Here is a 21,657-nt window from a genome sequence, read left to right as displayed (position 1 = left end):
TTGATGTGCATGTTTGCCTTGTTGCACATTAAAAGATGAAAAACCTGGGAAACTTCAGTACAAAAAAAGGATATTGGATTTTTAGTCAAAAATTCCAATTTGTCACTGATAGACTCATTCCACTTGGATTTATGTAATGTTCATTTTAAAATAGTTTTGGGCAAAAAAATTACACATGGAAATGTTAAAGAGAAAACATTTATTTATTTTTCCCACAGTCCCATTTTAGGACCTGGGTCTCTCCTTTTTGCCTTTGTAGAGCGCCAGCAGTGAGACGTTGGCCACTTTGACCACCTTGAAGCGAACTCCAGGGATGTCACCCACGGCGTGGCCCTTACGACCGAAACCGGCCACCAGGACCTCGTCGTTCTCCTCGATGAAGTTGAGGCAACCGTCGTTGGGGACGAAGGCGGTGATCTTTTTGCCGTTCTTGATCAGCTGCACCCTCACGCACTTGCGGATGGCAGAGTTAGGCTGCTTGGCTTCCACACCACTGCAAACAAGTAAGTGCTCGTCATGCATCGCGCCAAATTTCCCTAATCAGTATTTGCTTTTATTTTGGGACTTACACTTTCTCCAGCACGATGCCTTTGGCGTGAGAGGCGCCTCCGAAGGGGTTGGCCTTGAGGGCAGTGCCCAGGTGGGCCTTCTTGTACTGCTTGTCGTGCCATCTCTGCTCACGGCGGTGATTGCGGAGCTTCCTGGCTGTGCGCAGACCACGACACTTTCCTGCAACGGATCAAAACAGGCGTTAAGACAGTGGTAAGATCAGAACAATTGTTTAGACTAGAGTGCCTTCTTGACCCAAAACTTGTTCAAATCCTTCTTTTTGAGACTCTTTAATGTCAATATTTGCATTTATTCAATTTGTCTCATCGCGTTGTATAAGCTGTTGTCAAGCCAAAATATTAAATCCACAGTAAACTAACAAACATTAACATTTAAGCATGAAAATATGAATTATCACATTGACAACCGAGCATTGAAATATGCGGCAATGATTGAATGTCTTACAAAAATCGTTGTAACTCAATGTAATTGTCGATTACCATAAAGGCACACTAGAAATATGACTAGAACCCAAAAATAATAATTTGATCATTCTAATTGCTTCACTTAATAGCAATTATTTTAGCTAGCCGCGCTAAGCTCAAATGCTAACCTGCCGAACGAGCTTATCATGGCCGCTCCACGTTGCGGACTCGCGGAGGGAGCAAATAGTTCCGTTTGTAAGCCACGCTAATACGTTTTAATGGACATAAAATATTTAAATCAGCACATAACATGATTACACAGCGAGGTGTTATAACTAATGGACATAATACCAGCGATAGGTGGGTGAAAATGGAAAATGTTGAACCGTACCCATGATTGCAGAAGAGAGTCTGGGATGGAAAGGAAAGACCCAAAATGCACCGCGCCGCAGAGACCGCTTTGAGGACCCCGGAAAAGGCGTTCATGCTGAACGCCGTATTCAAATTCCCCCTAATCTTTTTTTTTTTAAAACGTATTTTCAAGCTAAATTAGATGTGACTGAAGTTTCCTTAATACATATTTTAAAAATCGAGTTTGCCTCTTTTCACACTTCATCACTTTACAGGTAAGTTTTTTCAAATGATGTGTATTATTTCAATGATGTTGCCTGGACAAGGACAATTATAATGTACAGTACAAAGCAACAGAATGTTTTTATTTTTAAAATTCTTTACCGTTTTGATGTGGCTCCGAATGTATTTAATTTGGCAAACTTTACATTTTTGTGTCAATATACTTCAATGTTTTCTTGGGAAAATTGAGACATGCCAGCACAATTTGATTACAAATACATAATATTACCATTATATAGGGCGATAACAAAAAAATGAAATTAAAATGAAATTTGTTCAAAATGTCAAGATTAATTACATAAACCCCTTTTTAAAAAGTACGTGATTGAAAACAGATTTGAAATATAGTAAATTATTCATTTTAAAACGTATCTTCTATGCTAAAATGCATATTGGACAATTTTTAAACAACAGACGCAGTATGTTGTCAATGAATAAATACAGTGTTGCATATATTTTATCTTTAAATACCCCCTAAAATTGAAATTTGGGAAGCAAAGTAACAGAGATGCTGCTGTCTTCTGATTGGTTGCTCAGTGAGTCTATCAGAGGGGGGGTTTAGTAGATTAGAGCTGGCGTGTGTGTGCTGGCATCACATCACAGCAAAGCAATGGCTCCCAAATCTTCAGCAGCCTCCTTCAGCATCCTCCTCCTCATCATCGCTCCTCTTCTTCTTTTTCAGCAGCCATGGTCGACGGCTGACCCGCTTCCTGCCGACGGGTAGGCGAGGACACGCATTGCCTCCGTTGACGCTAATCTGATCTTTGACTTTGAGCCGTATTGTCCCCGATTTGCCTTCGTCCAAGTGAGGCAGCGTGTTCTTTTTCAGCAATGGAAGGCTTTAAAGTGGAGGAATGATGATTCAAATTGTCTTTCTATTGTTGCTCTAAATGGGTTGCCATGAGTTATCGATAACTGATTGATATTCAAATTCATAGGCAACTATTGGATAGTTGTCAATTGTTAAGAGGTTTAGTTGACCTACTGAATGCTCAAATTTCATTTTTGATGCATTTAATTTTCCATTTTTTTTTTAAAGAAAATGTGACCTGTGAAAAAAGTAAAACATGCTTTTTAGTTAGATGGTAAAAATCCATTTAAACTTATTTAAAATGTCTTCCCACCACAAATTAGCTGTATTTGCTATTTTAATTTAGTTGGATTTAAATGGTAACCTTGAGTGACCTAAAAGGAGCCTATCAATAACATGAATGAATTAAATGTTATTATTTTCATAAAACACATTGATATGAAATATATCAGTGTTTTCAAAAAAATAATTTAAAAAAAAGCAGAGGAAGGGCAAATTTACCAAAATCAATTGTAATTTTGTGGACTAAAAGATTGATTTTTAAACAAGCCAGATGCATCATGGGGGATGAACTAAATTGCTTTTGTCCTCTTGTTACAGTGCTGCTGATTGTCCAGGAAATGGTGAGTAAAGGCATTTTACATTGGTTATCATTGTTATTATTTTAGGATGTGTTTATTTATTTTACACTGTATATTAAAACATCCTGAAATCATGACACGTTCGGTTACACATTGAAGTTTTGTATTCCAATGCCACATTATTTATTTTTCAGCACTCCTTATCTTTCATATTCACTTTATATACTTCCAAAATCTGCCGTGTTTGCCCAGATAAAGCGACGTTGACGGACGGCGTCCCCGCTGGAAGGAAGTTACTGCAGACGGTGGAAGCCGAGCTTCCCTTCCCTCCCCTCCAGGTGGTGTGGATATCGCCAAAGCCCGTTTGAAGATTGCAACTAAAAACTTGAATGTACGTTCGTCAGGTGTCGTCCAATGGGAGACCGTGCGTCATGTTCCAGGCCAGGAAGTTGGCGCTGCGCTACGAGAGGCGCAAGCAAGTGGACCTGACCGAGCGAGCCTTCTCGCCTCGCAAGTCCGTCGACACCAGCCAATCGCTCTGCCGCCGCGACACGGCCACGTACGTTCTTACTCCATTTTGACTGGCTGTCGAGATTGTTGTTGTTCTTGTGGTCACATACGTTTGACCTCCCCTGAACTAGAGGGAATTCAACCTCAGGCTCAGTGGACAAATTTTTTTGCATGACTATCCGTTGCTTACGCCAAATGGATTGGATCTCTATTGCAGCCAATGGCAATCAATGAGTTAATGTCAGTAAATGCGCTAAAAATTCTGCTTTTTTTGTGTAGGCTGGTCATGCAGTTTGGAGATGTGGATGATTTGCGAGGCCTGTCCATCAGGTAACAATGGAGCTGTCAATCATTCTTGAAAAAAAAAAAGAAAGTTGTTGAGATGAGTTGTTTGCTCTCCGATTGCATGTTAAAGGCAAAATTAATACAATCTTAATAAATTAAACAGAAATCCACTGTTTATAGTCCACACTAACACTTTCCTTAACGTAGGTAACGTAAGTTAAGTGCTCTATAAAAACCTAACCATGTAATTTTTTTTTCTCCCAGAATGCATCTTTCCAACACCTTTTACGAGTCGTCGGGCCAGTGGTGGTTCTCGGTGGACAGCGTGTCGTTGCTCTACAACAGCTCGCAGGAAGCCGTCTTCAACGCCAGCGACGTCTACGCTCCGTCCTCGTCTTCGTACACCTGCTCGCGCGTGAGCAGCCTGGAGCGCCACAGCGCCCTCCTCAGGCCCGGCAGCGACCGCGCCCGCCGCTGGACGCTCACCTTCACAGACTTCCAGGTGCCCTTTCGGCCGCTGGGTTGCGTCTCACCTCAAGCACACACGTACAGATTGATTCAGAGGGGGTTTCAACCCATACGAAAATTGCGGAATGTCATATCGCGGTATATTGCTGCATCGATTTTTCTTTTGAAAAACACGTTGATGTGGTGGCATCTTCACCTTTCCCACTGTCTGCAGATCCAGGCCTTCAACGTGACGTCCGGCGGCTTCTCCCCGGCCAGCGACTGCGCCGCCTTCCTGACGCCGGCCATCTTGATGGGGTTGGTGACGTCGCTCATCCTGCTGCTGGTCCTGGCCTATGCGATGCATCTGCTTGTACACCTCAACCGCATCGAGAACGAGGGAGAGCGCAAGGCGCACGCTCGCTTTCTCCACAGTCACGAACAGTTGGAAGGCTGCTGTGCCGAAAACGCGGATGATAAAGACGCTCCCTAGGGATGAAGACAGTTGTTGTTTTTCTAGCAATTGTACTTTTTAAAGGGCTTTTTTGTTCACAAATTTAATTTAATTTTACTTAAAAAAAACGTTTGTTGAAAAGTATGAAAAAAGAGAACTCATGTACATATTATTTATTTAGATTTTCAAAGAAAAGGGATATTTACTACTGGTATTTGCTACGTGTACCCTTTAGTGAAGAATACTGCAACTTCTCCAAAATGTGGTACATTAATTTTATTTAAAATAAAATAATTAACAAAATGTGTATTACTTATTTCACTGTGTAATGGGATAACATTTTTTCCACAAACAATATCCTTATTTTTTAAATGGGAAAATATACAAAAATGGCTGTTTTCTGAGGGGGATGACAGCGTATCAGTACGTTTTCTTCCTTCCAGTAGAGGGCGGTGTAATTCTTTAAGTGGTGTTCATGTCACAGAAGAAGATCATCATGTGTAACTTTTGACACTACATATGTATAACGTGGCTTTGACTAACGTCTGATTACGTCGACACTAATGTCTTACAATGTTGTGTTTAATAATACGGTTTATTACTTTTAATTTGTGTGCGAGGTCGTCAAATTCTGCAACGACCCGGACGTTTGCCGTTTACTGCTAATCGGGAAGTAGTGGTGCCCGGCTGAGGAGTTCTCTAGTTAGTTCCGGGGCACTTAGCTCGCGTTTAGCTCGGCTTCCGAGTCAACCGCGGGGGGCTTCATGTTCAACAAGCTCGCTGCCGCCCTGCTCCCATTTCACCGCCGCCTGCTTTCCCCCTCGTCGCCGGTGATTCTGAGCCGGGTTCGCCGCCTCTGCGGCACCATGGAGACGGCCGCGGTGAGGTGCGTCGCCGGGGAGCCCCAGCTGACCATCTCGTTCCGCATGGACGGCAACCAGAGGCACATGCGGCGGGAACAGGACGAGCCGCTGGGGAAGCTCCTTTCCCGTATCGCCTGCAACCAGGCCAAGGGTAAACACAAGGCGAAGAAGGCGAAGAGGAACGCCCCGCAAGACCCCCCCGAGCTCGCCGTGGTCAAGCTCTACTACGTGGACGGCGGCGAAGAAGTGCCGGAGACGGTGCTGAACGCGGAGGCGTGGCGGGACGGGGCCGTGCTGCAGGTGGGCGACGTCCGCTACTCGGTGCGCAGGAACGAGCCCAACTTTACCAATGCCGAGCTGCCATGCTCGCTGCTGGCCGGCTTCCCCGTCTGCCCCAAGTTGGAAGTGGAGTTCGGGGACTTGGAGCACTGCCAATTTGCCTGGTACAAGGAGACGGAACCAAAACACAAGTAACTTTACATATTGATTTCTACTCTACTCATTAAAATTTGTACTCATTAATGTCATCGACTGACATCAATTTTTGTTTTAGTTTTTTTATGTTTACATAATACAAATTGCATTTATATTCATTCAAATTTGCTCAGTATAATCAAATTTTCATTTATTTCTTTTAACATGTATGTCTATTTTTTTTTTTTTTTAAGTTCGTCTAATTTTTTTGTCATGTGTTAATGTTAATGTTTCAATTCACAGTGTAACAGCTTCCGGGGATGCGGACTCTCCGGACCACTGGACTGAAACGGGCCACTCGCGCGTCTACGTCCCCTCCAATCACGACATTGGCTGTCGGCTCAAGCTACGCTGCACGCCCAAAAACGACAGCGGGCGGGCGGGGCCCCCCGTGGATCTCCTCTCGTCCACTTCGGTGGAAGCCGGGCCGGGCGTGGTCACCTTCGACGAACGCCACGCCTACACGGCCGAGGAGACGGCGTGGCCGCGGCTGCGGGCCGTGTCCTACAACATCCTGGCCGACATCTACGCGCAGACGGAACTGTCCAAGACGGTGCTGTACCCCTACTGTGCCCCCTACGCATTGCATCTGGATTACAGACAGAATTTGATCAAGAAAGAGCTGGCTGGGTATCGCGCCGATATCGTCTGTCTTCAGGAAGTGGACAAAGGTGAGTGTTTTTGGCTAGGTAAATCTAGTTGTTTGGCACAATTCAAATCGAGCTACCGTCTTGTTCGGACTATAAGTCGCAATTACAGTGAGTCGCTTACTGATATGTTAAATTGCATTTTTAAGGTTGGTGATAGATTTACTTTTTAATTTGATTTTTTCTTTTTCCCCCAATCCATTTTTTGGGGAACAGGAGTGTTTTCAGACAGCCTGATTCCCGCCCTTGATGCCTTTGGCCTGGATGGCCTTTTTAAGATTAAAGACAAGCAACATGAAGGATTGGCCACCTTCTACCGCAGGTTTGTTTTGTAAGACTTCTCATTGGTTTTGATTTGAAATCATGTTATGTGTTTTTTTTGTTTGTATTTTCTCCTTTAGGACAAGATTGAAACTGGTGAGTCGCCACGACATCACGCTGAGCGAGGCCCTGACGTCGGACCCGCTGCACAGCGACTTATTGGAACAAATTTCGAATGACGACACACTCAAAGAAAGGATCCTGAAACGCTCTACTGCCTTGCAGGTATTGAACCCGATTTCCTTCCAAAGTAGGACTTGACTTTGTTCTTGACATTGGTTTCTCTTGGCAGGTTAGCATTATGGAAGATGTCCATCAACCAGGCAGGAAGGTGTGTGTGGCTAACACACATCTTTATTGGCACCCTCTAGGTAAACTTTCTGATGATTCTGAACTTTAGCATGACTTGCGCTAGCATAGCACTCTACTTATATCTGGCTAACCTTAAGACACAGGTGTCAAAGTTTCCATTGCTAGAGAAAAAATGGTCAAGTAGTAAATAAAACATTGTTTTAGATCTATAAAAATCTTAAGATGTTCTTCCATAATGGCACCAAGTAGCGGACAGAGCCTTCTTGGCTCTGGCATGTGGTAACCCATATTTAATCGAATATATTACAAAGACAAGATATTCAATGTTAAACACGCAGGATTAAAAAGAAACATTTGCGTCAGAAATTTTCAGAACACAAAAAAGGTCTTTTTCTCCTGTGAAAGGTGGGAACGTGCGCTTGATTCAAATGGCTGTGGCTCTGCGGCACCTGAGTCACGTGATTGGCCAGCTCCAATCAGAGGCTCCGTTGCTCTTCTGCGGCGACTTCAATTCCACACCCGACTCTGGTAAGCACCCCTACCAAAACAATGGAATCAGGAAAAACAATGTGATAAAGATATATATTATGGTGTAGTTATATATAAGTTTGGCCTTACTTTGGCTTAGTGACAAGCCCACCGTTTCTCCCCGTCCTCTCCTCAGGTGTCCTCCAGCTGGTCACAGAGGCGGCAGTGTCCCGGCACCACGGCGACTGGCGCAGCCGGCGGGAGGATTCGCCGCCGCCTTCGTCGTCTCCGTGGGCCGCCGACTTGACGTCGCCGATCCCCCCGCTGCTGAGTGCCTGCGGGCCGCTGGCCTACACTAACTATGTGGGCGGCTTTCAAGGCTGCCTGGACTATATCTTTATCCAGCCGCCATGCATGAGCGTGGAGCGGGTGGTCCCCATGCCGGACCACCGCCTGGTCACCGCCTACACGGCACTGCCCAGCGTGGCCCATCCGTCGGACCACATTGCCCTGGTTTGTGACCTACTCTGGGAGTGATCTTTTGTTTATTTCATGCTTTTCTTTTGCAACATGTGGCTTACGGAGGAAAAAAATACAGTGAGGTTTTCTTACTATAATTTATTTGAGGTGATGTTTTGTTTTTCAAATATTTTTCCCCTTTCAAATTTTCTCTTATTAGACTTACAATGTGACAATTTTTATTTGGCTGAGAAATTCTTGTCTTTTCCTGACTTTTTGTTAGGACAATTTCTTTTCTTTGTTTTTTTCCCTAATATAGAGAGGAGCTCTTTTATGATTTAGAGACAGTCAATCTGTTTTATTCTTGAAATGGAAGCTCAGGAAAAGATGTATTAAGTTTTAAAAAATGTATGACAAATGGGGAAAAGCTTAACGAAACCATATACAGAAAGAAACTAGGTTAAAAAAATCTAATTCTAAGAATAATGTAAAGAATACACCGCTGAACATGGGTAAATATATTCTGTAAGTAGAGAACAGTTTACTTTAATAGGGTGGAAATGCCTCCAAAAATAATTAATTTGAAAAATCTCCTTAAATGTGATGTGTATTCCATCATTAAACTCAATATATTAATCGTAAATTCCTTTGTTTTTTAAGTGAATTTATTTACTTGAGATATTTCTAGGCATGTTTCTGCAGTCTGTCCTGTCACCAGAGCGTAAATACGTCACGTGTTTGGGACCGGCCTTTCGCTGCCCTGGTGTTTACATCCCATTGGTCGAAAGTCTTGAAGAGGCGGAGCAAGAGCATGAAATGGTAAGTTAAATTACGTTCTTCTGCATGTTTTGTGAATTTATTATTATTATTTTGTACTGTTTTCAATGCACTGTTTTGACCAATTTTAATCTTAAATTCATCCGGGAGAAAAAACGGAATCTGCTTTCTTCCAAATGTTTGATTTAATTTAGCCCAATTTCTACCAGGAAATTGTATCGTTTTACAAAAGTAAAGTATAGATAAAAAAGAAAACCTCCAATGATGTTGTTTGCTTGACAAGTTGAATTAAGAGAACACATTTTGTTATATTTGTATTAGAACATATAGATTTTTGTCACACTTTTGTCTCATAAGTTGAATGAAGAGTCAAGTTCATGCTATGTCTTGCTTTTAATCTGAAATCCACAACAGGATTAACCAGTTGTAGAATTCCCGTGCTTGATGCTTATTGGAACATCCGGAAGTCAAACAAGGAAGTGGGATTTGAACTCAATTACGTGTCACTCCTCGCATGCACCTGGCAATGTCTTCGTAAATCAACCATAAGTTGCAGAAACGTGAGTATTTATATCTTTTTAAACTTTGATTTTACCAACTAAAGCAACGTGAGGGTGAAATAGTCACGCCAAAACAAAAAGAATTGTCTTAGTCCAGCTAACATGAAGCTATATCTTCATAGTGTCTGAACAACTGTGTCCCAATTTAAACGCGTTAATTCATAGTTTCTCAACGAGAAAACATTTCCTAAGTGAAATTGTTTCTCAAATGTATAGTTAAATGGAAGGAAAGGGTCTATATGTTGGCTTATGTGATGCTTTTGCCGATAATGTGTAGTATAAAAAATGGAAAATAATACATAAAGATGAATAGATGGGAGAGTTTTTATTTGCAAGGGGGAAAGTACCATATTTTTCCCATTCGATTATTAGACAAATTGTAATTTTGAGATATGATTTAAGTTTGCTAAAAAAAATCCTCTTGAAAACTGGACGAAAATAACGTAAAGGGAAATATTTATTACAGCAATGTAGAAGAAAGGGACCATGAAAAAAACGTTTCTTGTAATATTGTTATTATATTATATTATTATATTTATTATATTTTCTTTAGAAATATTGAAATTCATTCTGGCCATAAAAAATAACAAACAGCAGAATTGTAATCCTTAAAAGGAAAAAATCTGTGATTTATTATTTTTTTTAATGTATAAGATAGAAAAAATACTGGCAATTCTGAAATTAAAAAATATTCGATCTGACTGCAATGCAAGAATAAAAGAAAGTTACGTACATATTTTTATGACCACTAATGTATGAGAAAAAACACTCATCATCACCAAAACTCATGTGCACATCTTTTACTCATTCCCACTCCAATTTATTCATTTTCAGAACAAGGAAAAGGACGCGTAGTCGTCTTGGAGCCCTTGTTTCCACGGTAACGCCCGCCGAAGACATCGGGGAATATGAAGGCCTTGATTCTCGTCGGGGGTTACGGCACACGCCTGCGACCGCTCACTTTGAGCGTCCCCAAGCCGCTGGTGGACTTCTGCAACAAGCCCATCCTGCTCCACCAAGTGGAGGCCTTGGTTAAGGTAGGCATGACCTTCCCGTTGCCCGCCGAGGGCACCCTAGCGTTAACTGGGCGTCCGCGGTTTCGTCCATCCAGGCCGGGGTGAAGCACGTTGTCTTGGCGGTGAGCTACATGTCGGAGCTACTGGAGCGAGAAATGAGGCTCCAAGAACAGCGAGTAAGTCCAGCACACCATCGCAGTCACCCACCCATTTTTTAACAGTTACTCTCGAAGATCTAAAAGTTCCGCTGTCACGACTTTTTACCCTCTAATTAAAAGCTTGAATTTATTCAGAGTATTTAAAAATATTAGAAAGATATAAGTGTGCCAAGCATGATGGCATCCCAAGCTAAGCAATTACAAAAGGTTATTTGAAAATAGTAAAACCAAGATTTATTTTCGATACACATGTCTTTGTTAATAACTTTTTATTGGCAAGACGTCATTTGTCACATCGTCTTCACAAAAATGTTTTGATCAAAACAACAGGATACCAATTCATGCATTTTCTCCACAAAAAAACGAGTTAATTTCTGTTTGGATTAGCAACATCTCTCTTGCAATAGATACAGTATTTGCTCTGGTTTCTTTTCCAGCACGTCCAACCTTTGAGCTCTTTAGCCATCCCATGTATTTACTTGCCCCATTTCAGCAAATAGTAGCAGAGGCAATTTATTGACTTTACCTCAGGCCAATTGAGTGATTCATTTCCAAACCTGACTCTGTTTTATTGTTGTGGTTGGTTGTGCTCCTCAGCTTGGAATTCGTATCTCGCTCTCACACGAGAAGGAACCTCTAGGAACGGGTGAGTCATGCCTCATCTTTCACTTTGTTGCAAAAGTTTCCACAGCAACTGTGGGTACCAGATTGAGCCTTGAGGAACTCTGCCTCAGTTATGTTGTGCCATTCATCCCTTTAAATTAAAATAACGGTGTTTGTCTTGATCCGGCGAACTCAGCGGGTCCTCTGGCGCTGGCCCGCAAGCTCCTGGACGTCGACAACGAGCCCTTCTTCGTCCTCAACTCGGACGTCATCTGCGACTTTCCCTTCCAAGAGATGCTCAAGTTTCATCGCGACCACGGCAAGGAGGGCACCATTGTGGTAAGCGAGGGAATCGAACGCCGTCCCCGTTCGCGTGCGGCCGATCCTCACAAACATTTCTGGAAAAGGTGACCCGGGTGGAAGAACCGTCTAAGTATGGCGTGGTGGTGTTTGAGACGGAAAGTGGCAGGATCCATCGCTTTGTGGAGAAGCCGCAGGTGTTCGTGTCCAACAAGATTAACGCCGGCATGTACATCTTCAATTCCACCGTGCTCGCTAGAATCCAGGTCGGGGGAAAAAAACGAAAACATTTGACGTGATACTCTGTGGTTAGTGGCTTTGTAACCGATGGCTTTTTGTCTTTGCGCAGTTGAGACCGACGTCCATCGAGAAAGAGATCTTCCCCATCATGGCTGAAGAAGGACAGCTGTACGCAATGGAGCTGCAGGGTAACTATGACTAACCCCGTAATGGAAATGGCTGGAAAGTGAGAATACTTTCATTTTAGCCCAAAGCAAAATATTTCAAAGTTTTATACATTTGGGTTGTTTCGGTTTCCTCAGCTGACACCCCCACAAGACGTAAGTTTTTATTTTATTTGTATTAAATCCCACCCGAGGCCCTTGACACTAAGCATTGGTACCAAAACGAAGACCATAGTGCTAAATGTTGCTTTTGGTACACTCTCATGTACCACTACCCATCTTCTAGTTTTACTAGCTCCTTTCCGTAGTCGTACCATGCTGGTAGAGATCAGGTTCCAGTCCAAAAAAACCCATTGTGATCCTCGGATCTCGGTGTCTTTTCAGGTTTCTGGATGGACATCGGTCAACCTAAAGACTTCCTGACGGGAATGTGCATGTACCTGCAATCGTTACGGCAACACGCCCCCGAGAGACTGCACGCCGGAACCGGCTTCCTGGGCAATGTTCTTGTGGTGAGTCTGTCACGCCTATCTAGAGTGGGACTGGCGTGATCTTCATGCTTTTTCTGGCGCCAAGGACCCGACGGCTCAGATCGGCAAGAACTGCACCATCGGGCCCAACGTGACCATCGGTGCCAACGTGGTGGTGGAGGATGGTGTACGGATCAAGCGCTGTACGGTTCTGAAAGGTGCCCGGGTTTGCTCACATTCCTGGCTGGAGAGCTGCATCGTGGGATGGAGCTCCTCTGTGGGTCAGTGGGTAAGTGGACACTGCAACTCAATTTGTGACATGATTCAATGTGGATCAACCTCGATCTCGCATTTAGGTCATTATTGCAATTTTTCCTCTCCCCCGTAGGTCCGCATGGAGAACGTGACGGTTCTGGGCGAGGACGTTTTAGTCAACGACGAGCTTTACCTGAACGGCGCCAACGTTTTGCCGCACAAGTCCATCAGCGAATCAGTCCCAGAACCACGCATCATCATGTAGTCCCAAAAATAGGACCTGCTTCTCCTCGTAACTGCTCTCAAACTGGTGAATTGTGCACCAAAGTTGGTGGAATGAGACGAACCTTTTCTCTTTCTGAACTTGAGCAAGTAGTCCGGTCTTCTGGGGCTGGATGCCTATGAGGAAGCCATGTTTCTGGAGAAAAACTTTGACAACCGGAGGACAGCAAAGCGAACGCTAGAGTTCAACTTGTTGTTGTTTTACATATGGTTGCTGTGCGAAAGGTCAAAATCTGTCATGAGGTCGACGGAAAACAACCCTTATTTGTCCATAGCTCTCTGAATAAATACAATGTAAACAATTAACATGGGTAATGTTGAAACTTCATTTCAAAAAATGATATTTTCATACCCATTTTTTGTAGCAGAAAATTACCTCCATCACTGCCATTGATTACGTAAAGGGTCCAATCTCTTTGAATTGGCTGGGAACAAAATGCTGATGAACAATGTTAAGTACTTATGGAGAAAAAGTACATCTAAAAAAGAATTAAAATTGGAAGAATTTACATCAAGTGCTCAATTTGACGTTTTCCCTTAGAAAACTTTATTGGCACATCCAAAACAGCAAAATTGCTCCCCGATTGAATACCAAAACATTCAAATGAAATGAGAAGCAGAAGGGCTTCCTAATCAATCACCTGACTGGACTTGTGGGCCTCTGTGGTGACATCGTTGACGAACTCCGACTTGGTCATCCCTTGCTGTAAGAAGAAAATACAACGAAAGAAGTCAAAAGGCCGCAGGAACCTGTGCTGCCGCATTCCCGGGAACTCAATCCAGCTAGTGGGAGACATTTGTGACAAATGCCAGGGCGAGGCGTAGTAGACCAGTCACCTTTTTCAGGAGGCTTTGGATCTCCTTGTCAGACCACAAATGGTAGAGAAACACAGACGCCGACTTGCTGGATTTGGGGAAATATCTACAAAAGACAAGAGAAGTAACGACTGAGTGTTGAGGCCACAAAAAAGAAAGTCAAATGTCAAAAGGCTTTAGTATTAGTATACATGGTCATTTTATCAAGAAAAAAAAGCTTTACTATACATGGTCCTTTTTGAAGGGGGTGGCGTTCGATTCCCAGATGGGAAACATTTTCCCTTAGTTGTTTCTATATAGTTGTAGTCAAGACCTCCCATTAATGACAAAAGAAAGCGTGGCCAAATTGTGGCGTAGAGGTTAAGTCACTTGACTCCCATGTGGGAGACCTGGGTTCAAATCCCGGTTCGGACACTTTTTCACTTGGTTGTTTCTGTGGACTTCTTGTCAAGAGACTCAAATGATTACAAAGAAAAGTGTAGTCACTTGGTTGGCGCAGAGGTTAGTGCACTGGACTCCCGTGTGGGAGACCTGGGTTCGATTCCCGGTTTGGACACTTTTTCACTTAGTTGTTTCTGTGAACTTCTTGTCAAGAGACTCAAATGATTACAAAGAAAAGTGTAGTCACTTGTGTGGCGCAGAGGTTAGATCACAGGACTCCCGTGTGGGAGACCTGGGTTCGATTCCCGCTGCCGTCGTTTGGCTGAAAATACTTGGAAAGAAGAATTGGTCAATGGAATAAGAAGAAGGAAAAAAAAAAAGAAAAAACTTTTTAATTTATATTAAACACTTAGTCATACTTTTCAGCAAAAGGTTATATTCCGAACTGCCTTCGGCAGTTCGGAAGACACTTGATGGACCTGTCTGTGCGAAAGGCGTTCTCGGGTCGGCCTTCGGCCGACCCTCGACCGCTTGCTTGGTCAGTGAACCGCCGACACCGGGAAGCGAACTCACGTTCTCTCGGTGCAAAGGCGAGTGTGCAACCCACTACACCAACTCGTGCCCCACTTATACATAGGTGTTGAAACGTTTTATCCAAGGAAACTGGGTGAAACACTTAGTCATTTTTTTGACAAAATGCTTCATCCACCACTGAATACTTATTCAGTTAGACACTTAGACATTAATACTTATTCTTTTACCTGAACAATTGTGGGAAAATCTTTGCCTGCACTGGGATTTGAACCCAGGACCTCAGAGGTGGCAGACTGATGACTTATCCATTGGGCCACCACCCTCTGAGAGAAAGCAGTAGTACTTGTACTTTTATCCTTTTAGTTTACCTGAATAATATTGGGAAAATCTTTGCATGCACTGGGACTTGAACCCAGGACCACAGAGGTGGAAGGCTGATGACTTAACCATTGGGCCACCACCCTGTGAGAGAAAGCACTAGTACTTATACTTTTATCTTTTTAATTTACCTGAATAATATTGGGAAAATCTTTGCATGCACTGGGACTTGAACCCAGGACCACAGAGGTGGAAGGCTGATGACTTAACCATTGGGCCACCACCCTGTGAGAATATGAGGTAGTATCTGCAGTTTTACCTCTTTCATTTACCTGAATAATAGCGGGAAAATCTTTGCAAGCACTAGGACTTGAACCCAAGACTAAAGAGGTGGAAGACTGATGACTAATCCACTGGGCCACCACTCTACAGGATGATGCAGTGGTATTTGTTATTTTGTCTCTTTCCACTCCCAGATCATACTTAGTACTTTATGATACCTTCAAGTGGGAAAACTTGGGTAAGCAGAGCAAAGCAGGATTTGAACCCAGTTCCACAGAGGTGGGAGGCCAATGACTTATTCACTGGACCAAAGGTTGTATAGTAAGGCCTTTTGATTAAAAAGGACCATGTATACTAAGGCTTTTTTCCACAAAAAATGACCATGTATATGATGAGGGCTTTTTTTCCCCATTGCGTGACATAAATACTCCTCTCATCTAATCTCATTTTCTACACCATTCTATCCTCACTAGAGTCGCAGACGAATACTTTAGCGTACATAAAGCATACCGTTCCTCTAATTAGCTAAATATATGTTTTGCTTTTTTCAACTCACCTATTCTGGCTGAGCTCCTTGAGCGAGTTGATCAAGGCACCATTCAGCAGTCGCTTGGCGCTCTCAGGTTCTTTGGCCACCAGGAAATTGGCCGTCTGGCACGCCATGGCCAGCGTGTCGTCCGACTCGTTGCAGGCCCCGGTGCCCTTGCTCACCATGCCCACTAGCTCGGGCAACACTTTGCCAGCTGCACCCACAAAACAATGGCATTATACTTAGGCTTCATTATTTGGCTGACGTAGATCAACAATTTTAGGACATTTTCAATTTGTTATTGATACTTTGAACCATTAGACTTGGGAATTTCATATGTATCTAGATGAGGACTGTCAAACAAAAATGGCATTTAAGAACTATTTAATTTGTTTTGTCTTACCCAAGATGCCTTGCAGATTGGGGTTCTTGCTGAAGTTGCGCATCAAAGCCACCGCGTTTCTTTGCAGGGTGACTTTGTCCGACTTTAGAAGCGGTGTGATGACCTGCAGACCGTCTAGCTTCTGGGCTATCGTCTGGCTCATCACGTTGGACACCTAAATAGCGGAAATGTGCCATTAATAATATTAAAAACATTTTCAATGGTAGTCGAAAATGACAATTATTTCGAACTATCAGTCACAGTAGTTAATAAATACACAAATAGGGGAAAAAAAAAGATCCAAAATGCATTCTCTTACGGTTCCCTCCTGTGCGGTGAGGTTCTGCAGCGCTCCACAACATGCCTCCTGAGTTTCCTCCCGATGACTGGAGACCAATAAGGCCAAATAGTTCTGCAGGGTTTTGGAGTGGATAAGCCAACCGGCCCCCGCCGGGTTTGGGTCCTCTACCACCGGGAAGTCAAAGCGGCGCTAAAAACAGACGAGGAAAACCGTCAGCGAGTGACACGGCGTCGCCTGCGTCGCCATCATCATCATCATCGTTGTACCTTGTTGTCGGGGGATTTTCCGGGAGGAGAGAAGCAACCGATGGGGCCGGCGTCACTCTGACTGTCCGTAGAGACCACAGGTTTGACCAACGCTGTGATCCGGTTGAACAACGCCGGGGACTCGGCTTCCAAGTCGAAGGTCAGGTTGTGAAGGATGCAGGCACAGTTCTCCACACACTGTGCAATGAAAATAGATTTCAACTTTGGTCAGGCCAGCAACGGTGGATCTCATCACTGATGCGTTCACCTTATCGTCAACCCTGCCGTTATCCACGCACTCTTGAAGGTAAGTCACCAACGAGTCCACTAAACCTTGACATTTTCGCATTGTCTGCCGGTGGACCTGCTTTGCGCTGCTCAAGTTTCTGTCACAAAGCACAGATAATATTTTCGTCCCTGTTAGCATGTTTACAGGAAATTGACCCCAAAGATGACCAGACATCCGCAATTGGTTCAATTTGATTCAGAGTCAAACTATTGGGGGAAATTGTATTATGCAATTTACTAAAAGAAAAGACATCCATGAATTACACCCAAGGATGACCATATATTTATATATGTATGAAAGTTCTTATATCAAACACATTCATGTGAAATTTGAACTAATATTCTTGTGAAAGAACTGGAAATTGCACTCAAGGATGACCAGACTTCTCATAAGGTATGGCATTAGATCTATGCCACAATTGTGATGCAAATGCAAGATAAGCTCATTTGAAATAGAATGTGGGTTATTACCGCAGACAGCCAGTGGCGTGAAAGAAAGCTTCGTGATCCGGCCTGTTGGCGTTTCCACGCTCTGGGTTGCTGACGTAAGGCAGGATGATGCGCTCCATCAGGACAGGCAGAGAGTTCTTCACCAGGTCTGTCTTCAAGCTGTCGGCGGACGACAGATTCCACAGAAGACCTGGAAGAACACATGAGGATCGTTACCAATTGACTTGCGGGGGCCGTCGGATTCGCCGTATCATCTACCCGTGAGCTGCTTGTGAATCTCGGGGGAGTCGCTTTCACGGAGAAGCGCCACGGTCGTTGGGACGCCACCACAGCGCTGGATCTCCTCCTTGTTGTCCTTGTTCTTGAAGGAGAGGTTGCGAAGAGCGGCAGAGGCCGTCTGACCGAGGGACGCATTGGGGCTCTTCAACAGCGCCACCAACGGAGCAATTCCGTTGCACCTTCGCACCTGACACACGTAGACAAAACAAAATGGGAATAGACTCGCTGTGTGAACACATCTTTGATTAAAACCTGCGGAAACAATTTGCCATGCTGGACTAGTGTGCACAATCCATATTCAACATCTTCATTTACAATGTGTACTTTGAAGAGATAGCACTAATCTCTTGGCGAGCCAGATAAATCACCTCGTCCCTGGCTTTGTCATCGTTGAACGTGTTGCGCAGGATGTAAGAAGCGCCACAGTGCTGGAATTTGACGTCCTCGTTGGACAGGAACTCTAGGGCCTCCTTCATGGTGATGTCGGCATCTGCATTCTTTTCAATCAACCTGTAAGTGCAAGACAGTGATTGGTCAGTGGACAGTGATTGCTTGTGAATGTCTCTTCATTCAAAATAGCGTGGGAGATTTTATCTCAACATTCAAAAGAAACCCAAGTTAAAAAACGCTAAATCAAACATCGCTTGAAAGGTAAACACAGTCCTAGCATCCTGTATTTATTTTTAATCTCCCAACACCCACATTTCAGACAAAAATGTCATATTTTGATCGTTTATATGGATTTTTTTTGGTAGTTATATGGCCCTTGGAACAGATTGAGGTTTTTGCAATTAAAATGCATCTCTACTGATGAAAAATTTCAAGTCACAAAACCCCTTCTGGAACCAATTCATGTCATAAATACAGGTAGCACTGCACATGGCTTGATACAAACAGTTGTTAGTATTTTTCCTTACCCAGAATTCACTTTGTCAGGCAACTTGCTTTGCTTTGTTGATGTATTTGTTGGAAAAGCCTTGGTCTGCATTTTGCTAACATCAAGTGTTCCACTAAGCGAATGCCGATTGTTGCTTGCAAACTGACTGCTACTGCTGATTAGATTTGTCCTGAGGGTGGTGCGGTTGGAAAGGAGCCTCTGTGGGGCTTCGTGGCGCTTGGGCAGGGAAGCTTGCCCGCGGTGGTTGGGCGGTGCCCAGCCCATGGGGGTGGTGCCGCTAGGTGGTGCCCAGCCCATGGGGGTGGTGCCAAACTCGTAGCGACGGCTGTAGGCACCGGTGCTTTTAGTTGCCATGCTGTTGAATGATTGGTGGTTGGCACTTTTTTCCAGTGGGAGCTGGAGGGACAAAATAGATCAGGGATGACAAACTCTTTCTCTGGGGCTGCTTTAAGAAAAAAAATAAAACTTGAAATCTATCATTTGTTAAGCTAACTGGGCATTTTTTTCTTTAAAAGTGTTTGTAAGCATGCAGTCGTTGGCAATAGGTGTCCAATCCATTTTGATTGGGAGGAGGGATGATTGCTTATTTTTTGCCTGTCTATTGCCATCAATGGCAGCCAAAGTAAAAATAAAAATATATATATTAAAAGAAAAAATAAACACTACCTTATTTTGCTTCAATTTATTATGTGTTTCATCTATTTTTGGAAGTTTTGATTCAATAAAAATATTATACCGTGAGGCCCAATTGTGATCAACTATGTCATTATGGCACGTAATAAAATGACCAAAAATACTCACAGTTTTCAAGAAGCCGTTCCCAAAGAAGACGTTTCCATTAGAAGTACTTGACTCAAATAAAACATCATTCAAAGGACCTAACGAGAAACAGAAAAATAAAAGTCAAGTAAAAATCAGTAGTTCATCTTTGGAATGACAAGATTGCAGCTGCAGTTTTATTACCTTCGAATCATTATCGTTCTTTTTTCTCACACAGATCGAGTTGTGACTGATCTGCGGTTTAAAATGTCTCAAATTTCTCAGAACAACCACATTCCGAAAAGGGAGAATTTGCAGCAGAGGGCACGTCTTAGGGTGTTGAGATTCTAAAGCGTGTGTGTGTGTGTGTGTGGGTGTGTGTGTGCAGTTCAAAAGGTAGCTAGCAGACTAATGAGGTAGCAATTAGTGAAACCTGTTAGTTTGTCATGACACTGTCTGACACAAAGATAAAAAAAAACTGCGACATACTCCAGCATGTTGTTATTATTAACAGACTATTGTAACTATACTTCAATGCATGTATTGGAAGCTTAGATAAGTTTACAACTTGATGTTAGCCAGAGTATTAAGAGTTTATAATATCATTTTTATGGACCACACCTTCAATACACCAATGTATTGTTGAACTATGATCGGATGGGAAAAATGTGTTTGACTCGCAGGAAGCTCATAAAATAGGACACTTATTAACCTTAAAGCTAACATTGGTGTACATAGTATTAAATATTAAGAATGACGACAGTATAAAATGTTATTGCAGAAATTGCTGATGTAGTATTCATGTGAGGAAAACAACAAGAACAAACAATACAGCTGATTTTTTAACACAATTCACTCATTGTGAGTTAAGAGATTTCATTAATATGATTGTACAATTAAAAGAAAAAAGTGCTAAACACTCCTTTTAAATGAATGATTATACTGAATGTGATTTGGAATTATTCTCAGATTAAATTGTTTTAACTGTGCATTCATTCTTTGCCTTATGGCTCGATAATATAGATTAATATTTCAGTAATATGGTTGTACATGTGAAACAAAGTGTACTGAGTACTATTTTTGAATGAATAATTGCCTATGTAATTAAAGTTATTGTGTTTTAACTGTGCATTAATACTTTGAGAAGTAATACAGATGAATATTGATGAATATTACATGTCAAACAATATAGTGCTCAATACTTTGAATTTACGGTTCAGAATGGGGTTATAGGTAATTAATCCAATGTGATGCGATGACTGGGATCAATTTGGATGAATTTTGCTGTCAGAGGGAGTGAAAGAGAGTTCTTACTGGTCGGGGAGAGGGAGGTGGAGGCCGTCCTGCTGCTGCTGGAGTGCCGCGAACGGGTCCTCTGCAAGCTCTGCACCTGCTCCAACACACGCTGTTTCCCGTTGGGCGAGCCAAAGCCCGAGGGCACGGCGAGCGAGGTGTCTTCCGCCGTGGTACCGAGGGACAAGGCCGATTTAAATGGCTGGACACCGGCCATGGTCGCGGGGTGTGACAGGGATGTCGGGATCTCCAGGTGGCAGATGAACAAATCGCTCCGGGATCCAAACGCGGCGCACCTTGGACGCACCGCGCCCAGATTTATGCCTAGGGAGGAGATAACTTTTTCTTTCTGCAGCTTTGGGTGTGTCTACAGTCACCGAAGGGCAAACCTGGTTTACCTGTTTCACCTGCTGGAAGACAAGAGTACAACAGTCAAATGAACGGGTATACTTTGAGGGTGTTTTTGTTTTGTTCACAAAAAATAAAAATTTAAAAAGATTTGAAAAAAAAGCTCTTTGTCCTAGTTACAGTAGCCATTTTTTTGCAAATTAGTTTTGCCAAAATTTGACAAAAGTGTTCCTATTTATTTTCAACTTAGAAAAAAAACTTGATATAGGCGGTCATTGCTCTTTAGTGAAAAATACTCCAAACTCAACACGTGGCCAGAAATAAACAAGTAACCAGAAATTCCTAAAAATCAATGCGGACAAATAGGAAGTCATAGTCCAATCAATAAAAAAAAAAATCCCTTGTATATGCAATTTTCGATATGTTAAGTGAAAATGTCACTATATAAATGATATTAGTCCAATTTTCACAATCCACTTATTCCTATAAC

At 42.9% G+C, this 21,657-nt stretch overlaps 5 protein-coding genes across 6 annotated transcripts; 3 read left to right on the top strand and 2 right to left on the bottom strand.

Moving 5' to 3' along the window:
• Positions 1-184: 184 nt before the first annotated feature.
• On the bottom strand, positions 185-1,473 carry rps23 (ribosomal protein S23). The gene is made up of 3 exons (XM_077727183.1): positions 1,366-1,473; positions 570-729; positions 185-493 (listed from the first exon to the last, which is right to left on the bottom strand). The coding sequence occupies exons 1-3, from the start codon at positions 1,367-1,369 to the stop codon at positions 226-228; spliced, it is 432 nt and encodes a 143-aa protein (XP_077583309.1). The 5' UTR covers positions 1,370-1,473; the 3' UTR covers positions 185-225.
• LOC144203642 (V-type proton ATPase subunit S1-like protein) lies at positions 630-5,011 on the top strand. 2 transcript variants are annotated; one of them, XM_077727182.1, is made up of 8 exons: positions 630-762; positions 2,290-2,327; positions 3,019-3,041; positions 3,252-3,337; positions 3,404-3,558; positions 3,789-3,839; positions 4,059-4,296; positions 4,477-5,011. In XM_077727182.1, the coding sequence occupies exons 5-8, from the start codon at positions 3,431-3,433 to the stop codon at positions 4,732-4,734; spliced, it is 675 nt and encodes a 224-aa protein (XP_077583308.1). In that variant the 5' UTR covers positions 630-762; positions 2,290-2,327; positions 3,019-3,041; positions 3,252-3,337; positions 3,404-3,430; the 3' UTR covers positions 4,735-5,011. The 2 variants fall into 2 exon arrangements, with proteins under 2 accessions (XP_077583308.1, XP_077583306.1); XM_077727180.1 differs by lacking the exon at positions 630-762 and having other exon boundaries at positions 2,155-2,327.
• A 134-nt stretch (positions 5,012-5,145) lies between these two features.
• Positions 5,146-8,882, top strand: pde12 (phosphodiesterase 12). The gene is made up of 7 exons (XM_077725834.1): positions 5,146-6,028; positions 6,276-6,703; positions 6,896-7,001; positions 7,081-7,225; positions 7,293-7,371; positions 7,718-7,840; positions 7,977-8,882. The coding sequence occupies exons 1-7, from the start codon at positions 5,460-5,462 to the stop codon at positions 8,315-8,317; spliced, it is 1,791 nt and encodes a 596-aa protein (XP_077581960.1). The 5' UTR covers positions 5,146-5,459; the 3' UTR covers positions 8,318-8,882.
• A 548-nt stretch (positions 8,883-9,430) lies between these two features.
• On the top strand, positions 9,431-13,370 carry gmppb (GDP-mannose pyrophosphorylase B). Its single transcript, XM_077725838.1, has 10 exons — positions 9,431-9,576; positions 10,411-10,613; positions 10,688-10,768; positions 11,348-11,396; positions 11,550-11,692; positions 11,761-11,919; positions 12,003-12,081; positions 12,442-12,569; positions 12,634-12,816; positions 12,916-13,370. Exons 2-10 carry the CDS (start codon positions 10,485-10,487, stop codon positions 13,045-13,047), a joined length of 1,083 nt encoding a protein of 360 aa, XP_077581964.1. The 5' UTR covers positions 9,431-9,576; positions 10,411-10,484; the 3' UTR covers positions 13,048-13,370.
• Positions 13,371-13,587: 217 nt separating this feature from the next.
• Positions 13,588-21,630, bottom strand: pkp1b (plakophilin 1b). The gene is made up of 13 exons (XM_077725833.1): positions 20,841-21,630; positions 19,569-19,645; positions 18,787-19,163; positions 18,238-18,379; positions 17,849-18,056; positions 17,612-17,780; positions 17,121-17,238; positions 16,874-17,050; positions 16,626-16,796; positions 16,328-16,481; positions 15,952-16,138; positions 13,902-13,986; positions 13,588-13,768 (listed from the first exon to the last, which is right to left on the bottom strand). Exons 1-13 carry the CDS (start codon positions 21,034-21,036, stop codon positions 13,694-13,696), a joined length of 2,136 nt encoding a protein of 711 aa, XP_077581959.1. The 5' UTR covers positions 21,037-21,630; the 3' UTR covers positions 13,588-13,693.
• Between the last annotated feature and the right edge of the window lie 27 nt (positions 21,631-21,657).

Source organism: Stigmatopora nigra, chromosome 10, assembly GCF_051989575.1.
Source record: "Stigmatopora nigra isolate UIUO_SnigA chromosome 10, RoL_Snig_1.1, whole genome shotgun sequence".
Lineage (NCBI taxonomy): Eukaryota > Metazoa > Chordata > Actinopteri > Syngnathiformes > Syngnathidae > Stigmatopora > Stigmatopora nigra.
The sequence above is the reverse complement of the archived record's forward strand: the minus strand, read 5'-3'. Positions and strand labels throughout refer to the sequence as shown.

What these genes read in the sequence shown, in the direction of transcription:
- gmppb (XM_077725838.1), top strand. Translation starts at nt 10,485, where the DNA reads ATGAAGGCCTTGATTCTCGTCGGGGGTTACGGCACACGCCTGCGACCG. An exon ending in TGAGGCTCCAAGAACAGCGA is followed by an intron (nt 10,769 to 11,347) that starts GTAAGTCCAGCA and finishes TGTGCTCCTCAG; the next exon opens with CTTGGAATTCGTATCTCGCT. An exon ending in GTACGCAATGGAGCTGCAGG is followed by an intron (nt 12,082 to 12,441) that starts GTAACTATGACT and finishes GTGTCTTTTCAG; the next exon opens with GTTTCTGGATGGACATCGGT.
- pde12 (XM_077725834.1), top strand. Translation starts at nt 5,460, where the DNA reads ATGTTCAACAAGCTCGCTGCCGCCCTGCTCCCATTTCACCGCCGCCTG. An exon ending in TCTTTATTGGCACCCTCTAG is followed by an intron (nt 7,372 to 7,717) that starts GTAAACTTTCTG and finishes CTCCTGTGAAAG; the next exon opens with GTGGGAACGTGCGCTTGATT. An exon ending in CAATTCCACACCCGACTCTG is followed by an intron (nt 7,841 to 7,976) that starts GTAAGCACCCCT and finishes TCCTCTCCTCAG; the next exon opens with GTGTCCTCCAGCTGGTCACA.
- rps23 (XM_077727183.1), bottom strand. An exon ending in GGCATCGTGCTGGAGAAAGT is followed by an intron (nt 494 to 569) that starts GTAAGTCCCAAA and finishes ACTTGTTTGCAG; the next exon opens with TGGTGTGGAAGCCAAGCAGC.
- LOC144203642 (XM_077727180.1), top strand. Translation starts at nt 2,218, where the DNA reads ATGGCTCCCAAATCTTCAGCAGCCTCCTTCAGCATCCTCCTCCTCATC. An exon ending in TTCCCTTCCCTCCCCTCCAG is followed by an intron (nt 3,338 to 3,403) that starts GTGGTGTGGATA and finishes TACGTTCGTCAG; the next exon opens with GTGTCGTCCAATGGGAGACC. An exon ending in TCACCTTCACAGACTTCCAG is followed by an intron (nt 4,297 to 4,476) that starts GTGCCCTTTCGG and finishes CACTGTCTGCAG; the next exon opens with ATCCAGGCCTTCAACGTGAC.
- pkp1b (XM_077725833.1), bottom strand. Translation starts at nt 21,036, where the DNA reads ATGGCCGGTGTCCAGCCATTTAAATCGGCCTTGTCCCTCGGTACCACG. An exon ending in ACGGCAGGGTTGACGATAAG is followed by an intron (nt 17,051 to 17,120) that starts GTGAACGCATCA and finishes TTCATTGCACAG; the next exon opens with TGTGTGGAGAACTGTGCCTG. An exon ending in CAATCTGCAAGGCATCTTGG is followed by an intron (nt 16,139 to 16,327) that starts GTAAGACAAAAC and finishes TTGTGGGTGCAG; the next exon opens with CTGGCAAAGTGTTGCCCGAG.